The 12,553-nt window shown below is 43.2% G+C and overlaps 1 protein-coding gene across 3 annotated transcripts in view; it reads left to right on the forward strand.

Moving 5' to 3' along the window:
• The window catches only part of CD99 (CD99 molecule (Xg blood group)), a 53,157-nt gene that overhangs the window by 21,297 nt on the left and 19,307 nt on the right, over nt 1–12,553 (forward strand). For all 3 annotated transcript variants that reach the window (XM_055269662.2, XM_055269664.2, XM_055269663.2), the window contains exons 2-6: nt 3,946–3,978; nt 7,316–7,363; nt 9,370–9,414; nt 10,065–10,133; nt 12,353–12,400. In XM_055269662.2, coding sequence (XP_055125637.1) covers nt 3,946–3,978; nt 7,316–7,363; nt 9,370–9,414; nt 10,065–10,133; nt 12,353–12,400 — 243 coding nt within the window. The remainder of the gene's footprint in view (nt 1–3,945; nt 3,979–7,315; nt 7,364–9,369; nt 9,415–10,064; nt 10,134–12,352; nt 12,401–12,553) is intronic.

Consider the following 12,553-nt stretch of genomic DNA (forward strand, 5'->3'; position numbering starts at 1 on the left):
GGGATTACAGGCGCATGTCACCACGCCTGGCTAATTTTTTTTATTTATGGTAGAGAGGGGGTTTCACCATGTTGGTTGGGCTGGTCTTGAACTCCTGACCTTGTGATCGTCCCACCTTGGCCTCCCAAAGTGCTGAGATTACAGGTGTGAGCCACCGCGCCCGGCCCCAGAGATGACTTCTAAACCTTCAGGGTATTCTCAGCAAGTCAGGGCAAGTCTATATATATATATATATATATATAAAAATTTGTATATATGTATATATATAAAAATTTGTATATATATATAAAATTTCTATATATATAATTTGTATATATACATAGTATGTGTATATATAGCATGTATATATATATAGTATGTGTGTATATATAGTATGTGTATATATATAGTATGTGTATATATAGTACGTATATATAGTATGTGTGTATATATAGTATGTATATATAGTATGTGTATATATATAGTATGTGTATATATATAGTATGTGTATATATAGTACGTATATATAGTATGTGTGTATATATAGTATGTGTATATATATAGTATGTGTATATATAGTACGTATATATAGTATGTGTGTATATATAGTATGTATATATAGTATGTGTATATATATAGTATGTGTATATATATAGTATGTGTATATATAGTACGTATATATAGTATGTGTGTATATATAGTATGTGTATATATATAGTATGTGTATATATAGTATGTATATATAGTATGTGTATATATATAGTATGTGTGTATATATAGTATGTATATATAGTATGTGTGTATATATAGTATGTATATATAGTATGTGTATATATAGTATGTATATATAGTATGTGTGTATATATAGTATGTATATATAGTATGTGTATATATAGTATGTATATATAGTATGTGTGTATATATAGTATGTATATATAGTATGTGTATATATAGTATGTGTATATATAGTGTGTGTGTATATATATGTAGTATGTGTATATGTGTATATATATATATTTATTTGGGATAAGGAAAGGAAATCAGTATGTTAAAGAGACACTCCCCTGCCATGTTTATTGCAGCACCATTCGGAGTAGCCAAGACATGCAGTCAATGGAAGAGCCCATCAAGGGATGAATGCGGAAATAAAATGTGCTATATCAACTCTGTACATTCACTAAAAGTCATTCATTTGCACACTGAAAATGAGTGCCTTTCATGCTATGTAAACTATGCCTCAATAAAGCTATTAAATGAACAAAGAAAATAGGGTATATTCACAATGGAATGGTATTCAGCTTTAAAAAAGAAGGAGGTTGGCTGGGTGTGGTGGCTCATGCCTGTCATCCTAGCACTTTGGGAGGCCAAGGCAGGTGGATCACCTGAGGTCAGGAGTTCAAGACCAGCCTGGTCAACATGGTGAAACCCCATCTCTACTAAAAATACAAAAAACTAGCTGGGCATGGTGGCAGGCGCCTATTGTCCCAGCTACTCAGGAGGCTAAGGCAGGAGAATCTCTTGAACCCAGAAGGCGGAGGTTGCAGTGAGCCAAGATCATTGCACTCCAGCTTGGGCAACAGAGTGAGACTCTGTCTCGAAAAAAGAAGGAAGTCCTGCCGTTGGCAACAACATGGATGGAACCGGACATGATGTGAAGTGCAGTAAGCTGGTCACAGAAAGACAAATACCGTCTGACCCAGACACACTTATGTGGAGTCTAAAATCATTGAACTCATAGAAGCAGAGTGGAATGGCGGTGACCAAGGGGTTGGGAGTGAGGGAGTGGGGGAAATGTGGGGAAATGATGGGTAAAGGGTACAACGTTTCCATCAGATAGCAAGAGATAAGTTCAGGGGTCTACTGTACTCAGCGTGACTGTGGTTAGTAAGAATGCATTGCATATCTGAAAATGCCTAAGACAGTAGCTTTGAACTGTTGCACCACAAATAAATAGGCGAGGTAAGATGTAAATAAAGAAAAAATAATATAACTTCAAAAAATACAATTACAGCTTTCTATGGAAACATGAACATGAATGCATATATATATATGCATGTGTCTGTACATGCCTTATGGTTTATTCCGGGTCACTAGGATCCTCCCTTGCTACCGTCTAAAGATCTGCCGTGTGCTGCAAGAGGAGCTGTAATTGCATTTATGATGTCTGGCAAATGTCCTGTTGTGGAAACAGCCGTTTCAGGGCTCTGAGGTTGTGGAAGCGACTCCACCCTGGTTGCCGGCATGGGGCCCACAGAGCTGTTCTGAGGGTTTTGTCTACTTTCTACTTATTGTTGACACACACACAAACACACACACAGACATAGAAGCAGACATGGACACACCTACCTGTATGCACATACTCAAAACACACCTTCACACTATACTCACCTACCCATACACACACGTGCACACAACTACATGTGTGCACACAAACAACACATGCATACATGCACCTATGCATATGCACACATGGAAACACACCTGCATACTACACACACCTACACATACACAAACCCACAAATGCACACACCCACACATGCACACACAAATGCACACACCCACACATGCACACACAAACACACCTACACATATAAACACGTTGACACATGCACACATGCAGCTGCACACATGCACATGAAAAACACATACACTACACCCACCTACACATACACAAACCCACATATACATGCACCTACACATATGCACACATAACACCTACACACATGCACACAGAACCCACACATACATGCATCTATCCATAGGCACACAGAAACACACCTACACACTATGCACACCTACATATGCACACACAAACCCACATGAACATGCACTGACACATATGCACACAAAAAACACACACACACAGAAACCCACAAAATACACCTCCACACTTACACAAAACACGCCTACACATATGCACATACACAAACCCACGCATACATACACCTGCATATATGCACCCACAACACATACATACACATATACACAGAACCCACCTACACACCCCATACATGCACACAAGACCCACAAATACATACATGTGCACTGCAAATGCCCAAATATACATGCACACGCACACACACATACACACACCCCTGTGACATATACATGCACACTTCATTTATACACGCAGGAGCATAGCCCGGTCGTTTGCACCTGCTGTGGAGCTGGGCACACTTCCGGTGTTCACAGGGCTCCTGCGGGCTGTTCTTGGACCCCTCACCACCCACCGCCAGGTGCTTCCTGGCGGTTGAGAGATGTTGTACGCCTTTGGTGCTGAGGAGTGGGGATGCTGGATGTTGGCGATTATCGTAACTCTTCCTCCAGTTGACCAAACAGTCCAAGTCGACTTTTCCAATTTTCCTGTATTTGGCTTTTCTTCAATGCGCCAGAGACGGCCAGCCACGTTGAAGTGGCATTGAAATTGTTGTAATTAAAGACTGTAGAAACAGGATAGCCTATCAATAATGCAGCATGACAGTTTCCTCATTCTGTGGGATTCCATGAGATTTTTTTTTTAATGCATAATGCATGTGTCTTTCTGGGTTGTCTAGTGTTTCTACTATATTTTGGTTTGCAATTACAGCAAAGTTGCCAATAAAAAAGGGATAATTTTGTTCCCCATGTTCTTTTCAGTATATATTCAAAATTATTATTCATCTGTTTCAAAGGAACAGCCTTTTAAGAATAATACACAGAATGATCATGTTTTTCCACTGTTTTAATTTCTACTAAGCTTGAAGGTCATCATTTATTTAAAACCTAGGCTAACATATTCTTACTTTTAGGCATGGAAGTGAATATTTAGAATGAGAAGAGAAATCACAGCACCTTGTAATTTTGTTAAGTTGCTGTTTTAAATATCACAAAAAGTCAGAAAAATCGCATATCATTTTTTATCTCTATAATATTCAAATTTATTTTTATTTTTCTTGTTTCTAAGTTGACTTTTTTTTTCTCTCTTAGATAATGGTTTCGATTTATCTGATGCCCTTCCTGGTGAGTATCGACATCATTTTTTAAAATCCCGTCAATATTTTGTTAACATAGTGTATATACAGGCATATCCCAGCCATTTCCAGCTAGATTCTAGACCACCGCAATAACGGGAGTCATAGCAATTTTTGGCTTCCCAGTACATATAAATGTTATGTTTACTCTCAACTGTAGTCTATTAAGTATGCAATAGCATTACTTCTAAAAACAGTATACTCTGGGCCGGGCGCAGTGGCTCAAGCCTGTAATCCCAGCACTTTGGGAGGCCGAGGCGGGCGGACCACAAGGTCAGGAGATGGAGACCATGCTGCCTAACACGGTGAAACCCCGTCTCTACTAAAAATACAAAAAATTAGCCGGGCGTGTTGGCGGGAGCCTGTAGTCCCAGCTACTTGGGAGGCTGAGGCAGGAGAATGGCGTGAACCCGGGAGGCGGAGCTTGCAGTGAGCTGAGATCATGCCACTGCACTCCAGCCTGGGCGACAGAGCAAGACTCCGTCTCAAAAAAAAAAATAAATAAAATAAAATAAAAATAAAAAAAAAACCACTATACTCTAAATGAAAATACCTTATTGCTAAAAAATGGAGATACAGAGACAGGAAGTGGGGCACGTGCTGTTGGAAAAAAATGATGCCGGGAGTCTGGCTTGGCACAGGGTTGCTGCAGACCTTCCGTTTGTAAAACACACAGTATTCGCAAAGCACCTTAAGACAAAGTGCAGTGAAGGAGGTCCGCCTGTATGTGTCCACCTGCCTTATTATAAAAACTAGACTCAGATGACGAGGAAAAGCAAGATGCCCTCATTAAGATAAACGAACCACCCTGGTGGAATAATTCACACTCCCGTGATGGTCAGAGGCCGAGCAAAAACTTGCCAGGCGCTTGGGGAAGGGGCTAGAGGAGGTGGTGAGCAAACGGAGGTCCCCAGGAGAGAGGGGTGCCCAGTCCTGGTGTCCGCCCTCTCGAAATGGGCACCCGCTCTCTCCATGGGGCCACTCCTTCCTTTTTCTGCAGCTCTTCCTGCCTCCCGCTCCTCACGCAGAGCCCTCGGTGAAGGGCATGGGAAAAGGAATTGAAGGAATTCCGTCTTATCACTCTATCAGCTTCTGGGTCTTGTCATCCCTTTGTATTTGTTTTCTGGGGCTGCCATAAAAAGGTGCCACCAACTGGGGGCTTAAACCACAGGGATTTATCTTCCAGACTTGGATAACAGAAGTGTGAGACCAAGGTGTAGACAGACCCATGATCCCTCTAGGGGAGGGTCCCTCCTGCCTCTCCTGGCTTCTGGGAGCTCCAGGTGTCCCTGGGCTTGTGGCCGCATCACTCCAGTCTCTGCCTCCTTCTCCGTGGGGCCTCCTCCTCTGTGTCTGTGTCTCCTTTTCTTTCTCTTACAAGGACACTTGTCATTGGGTTTAGGGCCACTCTACTCCAGGATGATCTCATTTCAAGATCCTTCTCCTAAGCACATCTGCAAAGACCCTATTTCCAAATAAAGTCTCATTACCAGGTTCTAGGCTTTAGGATGTAGATACATCTTTTGGGGGGACCACTGCTCAATGCACTACAGTTATAGCCAGTTCTTTTTGGTGACTCTAGGGGAGGATCCTTCCTGCCTCTCCCAGCTTTTGAGGGCTCCAGGCATCCCTGTGCTTGTGGCTGCATCACTCTAGGCTCTCTGCCTTTGTGAACACTGGTCTCTTCCCTGTGTCTCCATATATCCAAATTTGCTTCTTATAAGGGCACCAGTCATTAGGACCTATCCTAATCTATCATAACCTCATCTTAACTCATTACAACTGCAAAGACCCTGTTTCCAAATAAGATCACCTCTTGAGGTTTGGGGTGGGTGTGGATTTTGGAGGAATGCTCTTCAACCCAGGACAGCCCTCTCCTTTTTTTTTTTTTTTTTTTTTTTTATTTGAGGTGGAGTCTCTCTCTGTCACCCAGGCTGGAGTGCAGTGGCACGATCTCGGCTCACTGCAACCTCCGCCTCCCGGGTTCAAGTGATTCTCCTGCCTCTGTCTCCCGAGTAACTGGGATTACAGATTACAGGCATGCAGCACCATGCCTAGCTAGTTTTTGTATGTTCAGCAGAGACGGGGTTCACCATGTTGGTCAGGCTGGTTTCAAATTCCTGACCTCATGATCTGCCCGCCTTGGCCTCCCAAAGTGCTGGAATGACAGGCATGAGCCACTGAGCCCGGCTACCCCTTCACTTTTTTTATGTTTTACTTTTTTTTTTTTTTTTTTTCTGAGGCACTGTCTCACTGTGTTGCTCGGGTTGGAGTGCAGTGTTGGGATCTTGGCTCACTGCAGCCTTGACCATCTGGGCTCGAGCAGTCCTCCCACCTCAGCCTCCCCAAGTGCTGAAGCGTGAGAGGATTGCAGACGCGAGCCACTGCACCTGGCCAGCTTTTAATTTTATGTCATGTGGTGCAGTGCATATGGTTTGAGCGGAAACAGTGCTGATGGGGATCATCTCTTTCCTGACCACCTACCCCTTCTTGGCCCTTGGGAACAGCCGTTCCCTGCAGCGGGAGGTGCCCTTAGTCTTACAACCTCCCCCTGATTTCCCTGGTTGGCTTCCATTCTCAGAGGGGGCAGCCTAGGCAGAGGCCTGACGGAGCCAAAAGTGTGTTTCATATGAGAAACATGAACAGCCTTTCAGCCATCAGTCCGGTGTCTCTCCTTCTCATGCATAGATCTCGGGCTCTGAAAGGGCAGTTTTTCTCCTAACTTTGCCATTCTCCTGCCTTCCTGGCTTACGTCTCAGTCACAGTCCCATTCAATGTCAAGAAGTGGAGAAGGGCTGGATATGGTGGCTCACGCCTGTCATCTCAGCACTTTGGGAGGCCGAGGTGGGTGGATCACCTGAGGTCAGGAGTTCGAGACCAACCTGGCCAACGTGGTGAAACCCCATCTCTGCTAAAAATACAAAAAATTAGCCGGGAGTGATGGCATATGCGCCTGTAAGCCCAGCTACTCGGGAGGCTGAGGCAGGAGAATCGCCTGAACCCAGGAGGCAGAGGTTGTGGTGAACGGAGACCACACCATTGCACTCCAGCCTGGGTGACAGAGCAAGACTCAGTCTCAAAAAAAGAAGTGGAGAAGGGGCTCCTGGTCTCTGTGGAAACCATGGCCGGTAGCAGCCTCTGTGCCTGTCTTCTGGGCTCAAGAGTCGTCCTATAAACCTCAGCTCAATGTGGGCTGGTGAGAAAAAACAATGCTAAAAACATTCTCCAACTGTTTCCAAGAAAATGAAACATCCTTAACCACGAAAGAGTTGACACTTGTTTTCCCAGCTGCAACTTTTACTGACTGAAATGTCTTATCTCTTTAGGCAATGAAGACAAGAAACCCACTGCAATCCCCAAGAAACCGAGTGCTGGTGAGAAGGGCTTGTTCCTAGTATGCAAAGAAAAAGAGCAAATCATTTTCTCTTGACAGCAGGACGGGACTTACGCAACTAGAAAGAAGAGAGAAGTGATTTGAGTGCTCCGGATGGAGTCTGGTTAATAGTTAATACTGGAATTGTGTTATGATGTTGCATTTCATGTAGTGATTCTGGTAAGAGAATGGTTGCTGATGTGAAATGTTTTGGGGCCATTTGGACAACATCTCCGTTGCTTTTAGTCTAAGGGTCTGAGTTACTCTGTCTTTAGATTTTCTTCCCTTTTTTTTTTTTTTTTTTTTTTTTTTTTTTTTTTTTTTTTGAGATGGCGTCTCATTCTTGACTCCCAGGCTGGAGTGCAGTGGTGTGATCTCGGCTCACTGCAACCTCCGCCTCTGGGGTTCGGTGATTCTCCTGCCTCAGCTGCCTCAGTAGCTGGGACTGCAGGCACCAGCCACCACACGCGGTTAATTGTTGTATTTTTAGTCGACACGAGGTTTCACTATGTTGGCCAGGCTGGTCTCGAACTCCTGACTTCAGGCAGTCTGCCTCCCAAAGTGCTGGGATTACAGGCATGAGCCACCATGCCCGGCCTGTGTCTTTAGATTTCAACTTCCTGGGAGAGAGAGCATTTGGTGCTGAGATCTCCCCCATAATGACCAACAAGTGAACTCATCTCTCAACCTGTGGGCACACACCTCATTTGTTCTCAATGCTGTTCTTTCTTTTTTTTCTTTTTTTGAAATGGAGTCTCACTCTGTCGCCCAGGCTGGAGTGCAGTGGCGCAATCTTGGCTCACTGCAAGCTCCGCCTCCTGGGTTCACACCATTCTGCTGCCTCAGCCTCCTGAGTAGCTGGGACTACAGGCGCCCGCCACCACGCCTGGCTAATTTTTTGTATTTTTAGTAGAGACAGGGTTTCACCATGTTAGCCAGGATGGTCTCGATCTCCTGACCTCGTTATCCACCTGCCTTGGCCTCCCAAAGTGCTGGGATTACAGGCATGAGCCACTGCGCCCAGCCCTGAATGCTGTTCTTTCAAACAAAAGTCAGAAACAAGGGCCACGTGATGGAATTGCCCAAGGGTCAACCCCACTGGCGGATAAACGGAGTAAAAATGATGCCAAAACTTACGGCATCAGTGTCTTACAGCTGAGACACTGTCTTGTCTTAGCACTTCTGAGTTTTCTAATATAAAACATTAATAGCTCCACTTCATTATTGGGCTTCCTGTCTAGGGTGTCAGCTCATGAGCAAAGGGACCCCGTGTCCCCAGATCCTTGAACTAAGCAATCGTGCAGATAGCACCAATGAGTAGGTGCTGAGCGTCTGAATTTATACTATCATAGTCTCCTTGAGGAAGGGACTGGAAATTCCCATACGTGACTCAGGATGGCTCAGTACATGCTGTTGGGTGGATGCCAGCAACCATTCCTCCATCTTAGTTGGGTTTTCAAAATCATTCTTCATACTAGAAGACAAGTTCTGAGGCCATGGTGAACTGTCCCATCAGTTGCGGAGCACATATGGGTTGCTAGAGCCACGTTTTAGACACCCTGTAGCCTAAATCTGATCACAGTCGTCTGTCCCTTCTCTTAGGGTCTACCTTTCCAAAGTTGTTAGGACCTGGGAGGAGAGGATGAAGGGATGGGGAGTCAACAGGAGAAAATTATGTGAAGGCAGAATCGGAATTTCAACTTGGTCCAGGCAACACAACTCATTTATAAATTATTTCTCTCTCTCCCTGCTGCCCCTCCTCTGAGAGATTCTCTCCTAGCTTTTTCTCTGTCTCTGTCTCTCTGTTTTTTATTCTTTTTATCTGAGAGAATAGTGATGTAAAAATGGTCAGGAATTCACTTTTTCTAATGAGATCGTGGTCAAGCTGATATTCACAAAAATATTTAGGAATGTGGGGCTGTGGTGTGTTTTTGATCTGTTGACGAGGTCATTCCTTCCTTGTTTCTCTCTGGAATTTGGTATTAACTGCTTTTTCCCCTCTTTTAGGGGATGACTTTGACTTAGGAGATGCTGTTGTTGATGGAGGAAATGGTGAGTATTATCCTTTAATCTCTTCTGCTGCTGACCTGCTTATTATCACCCAATGATGATCATTTCAGAGAGAATTCTCCCATTTAAATTATAAAGGGAACCAGTTTTCACAGTGGAAACCTAGGGAATAGGTGTGTTGGTTTGTTCTTGCTGTTGTCGTTGGGTTTTTCTTTACAACCAGTACGTGTGCTTTTATTTTAAAACTCTTACGGTCTTTGGAAGGACATGAGACAAATGTGCCTACCCTGGCCAGGGCTGGCTTCACGAGCATGTGACCTGTGCAGTGGCATGGGACCCCATGGCATGTTGGTTTGGCATGGGCACCATACTGGTTTACTGCTCTGTTGCTGCCATCTTGGAATACTTAAGAACATTTGAAAAATGGGTCCCACCTTTTTATTTTGGCCCCAGAAATTCTGGAGCTGGTGTGGACACCCGCTTTAATTTTTATTGAACATACTTGAAATTAAGAACTGTGGCTCAAAGTTGATGGGAGGAAACTGGCAGGAGACTGTGTGTGTACAGGTATCCCCACCAGGACAAAGGCCAAGGTCCAATTTCTGTTCAGGGAACCATCTGTATGTAAACTGATGTTTCATTTTCTTTACTGCAAGGCACTTATAATTGCAACTCTCACCTTTCACAAACAGACGACCCACCACCACCGAACCCACCCAAACCGAAGCCGAATCCAAACCCCAACCACCCTAGTTCGTCTGGTAAGAGTCTCTGACCCTGTGGGATGTCTTCATGTGGTTCAGAATTCAGTGATATTTATGTCAGCTGAGAGGAGGTGACTTCGGATGAGTGTGTGCTTACTGTTGACTGCCTGTGCAGTGTAATGCCCATGTTCATGGAGTGGAAAATGTACATTTCAAAAATAGATATTCAGCTTGGATTTTTGGATTTTATTTTTAGTTTGCTTTTTTTTTTTTGAGACAGAGTGTTGCTCTGTCACCCAGGCTGGAGTGCAGTGGTGCCATCTTGGCTCACTGCAACCTCCACCTACAGGGTTCAAGTGATTCTCCTGCATCAGCCTCCTGAGTAGCTGGAATTACAGGCACACACTGCCATGCCCGGCTAATTTTTGTATTTTTAGTAGAGACAGGGTTTTGCCATGTTGGCCAGGCTGGTCTCAAACTCCTGACCTCAAGTGATCCACCCACCTTGGCCTCCAAGGCCCACCAAGGCCTCCCATCACCTGCTGGGATGACAGGTGTGAGCCACTGTGCCTGGACTAGTTTGCTACTTTTACTTCCAAGTTCCATCTTATGGAACTTCTAAAAAATTGCATACAAGAATTTAAATATAGACTTGATAAAGAGAAAAGTATTGGCATACACATTCCTTATGGAGAAGCTAGTGTGTTTTAAATCTTTTTGCCCTTAAATATTTAAGTCGGTTTTTCTGACATATCACAGCATTTTTAGCGTAATTTGAATAGCACCCGTCTTTTTTTTTAGCCAAATGGTTGTCGAAAGTTTATAGTTTAGGGTTTTTTTGTTTACGTATTTAATTTTTAACACAGAAAAATATTAATGATGTCCATATCTTGTTGACATTTTGATGGCTATTTGTGCTAGTATTTTATATGTCTTTTTTTCTCTTTTTTGAGACAGGGTCTCACTCTGTTGTCCAGGCTAGAGAGTACAGTGCTGTGATCATATTAAATATAGAGCATACCACAGCCTCCAACTCCTGGGCTAGAGAGATCCCCCTGCCTCAGCCTTTCAAGTAGCTGGGGCTGCAGGCACACAGCACCGTGACCAGTTGGTTTTTTCATTTTTTGTAGAGATGGGGTCTCAGTATGTTGCCCAGGCTGGTCTGAAACTCCTGGCCTCAAGCAGTCCTCTTGCTCAGCATCCCAAATCTCTGAGATTACAGGCACGAGCCACCTCACCCAGCCTATATATTAATCTAAATGAAATAAATTTTAAATAAAGTTCCAAGTCTTTTGTTTGTACTGCATTGTAACATTACTTTTTGCTTACTGATATTCCATGAACATTTTTTCATGTCATATATCATTTCTATTGTATGAGTTTTACTGATAATCATGTACTATTACATACTGCGTATATAATTATATACTTCCTTTAACTAATCCCTAATTCTGAAAATGTTATGTTTCTTCTGGCATTTTAGAATTATGAATTAACAAAGCAAATCTGAGTCACCTCCATGCACTATTTTTATTCCTTCGAAGACATTTCTAGCATTCAAATTGTTTAGATCAATGTGTGTGAGTACTTTCACAGCTTTTGACCTGGTTGTTAATTTGCTGCAGAATTTTACCAGTTTATTTTGATGCCAGGGGTGTGTGCAAATGTTCCTGTCTTCACACCATCTCCAATATTAGTTATCACCTAGGAAACCTTTGCAAATAGTGTGAAATTTTCTATCAACTTTCTCCTGGTTTCATGACTTTACTTTTAAAATTAAAAAAAAAAAAAAAAAACCTGCATCAATTGGCCGTGGATACTTCTTATTTTGTGTATTGTATGCTTTGCCTTTTATTCTTATATTCTGAGATGACATTATTGATTTATAAGCCTTCTTCATTTATTTACAGACATAAATATTGCCAGCATGCAATATTATGCTCATGTTTTTCCACTTTATTTATGGTTTTTTGTTTTGTTTTGTCTTGAGACGTAGTTTAGCTCTTCTTGCCCAGGCCGGAGTGCAGTGGTACCATCTTGGCTCACTGCAACCTCCACCTCCAGGGTTCAAGTGATTCTCCTGCCTCAGCCTCCCGAGTAGCTGGGATTACATGTGCCTGTCACCACACCTGGCTAATTTTTGTATTCTTAGTAGAGATGGGGTTTCACCACGTTGATGAACAGGCTGGTTTTCATGAGTTTTTCCTTTATTCTAAGACATGAAGACCCTTGGAGGAGTTCCAGGTTGACAGATAATGCTGTATTTTCTTTCCTAGATAGCTTTTCAGATGCTGACCTTGCGGATGGTGTTTCAGGTGGAGAAGGTACAGTTATCTTGCTTTCTGTCTCTTTTCTCTCTCCATCCCATGATGCTCACCTGCTCTGCAGAATCACCACAGGGTCTAAACTCTCAGTTCTCTGTGAACTCACAGTGAAATGTTCAGCCATCTCTGTGGGAACTCTGCCTGTTTGCTGAG

Source organism: Symphalangus syndactylus, chromosome Y (assembly GCF_028878055.3).
Source record: "Symphalangus syndactylus isolate Jambi chromosome Y, NHGRI_mSymSyn1-v2.1_pri, whole genome shotgun sequence".
NCBI classification, from domain to species: Eukaryota; Metazoa; Chordata; class Mammalia; order Primates; family Hylobatidae; genus Symphalangus; species Symphalangus syndactylus.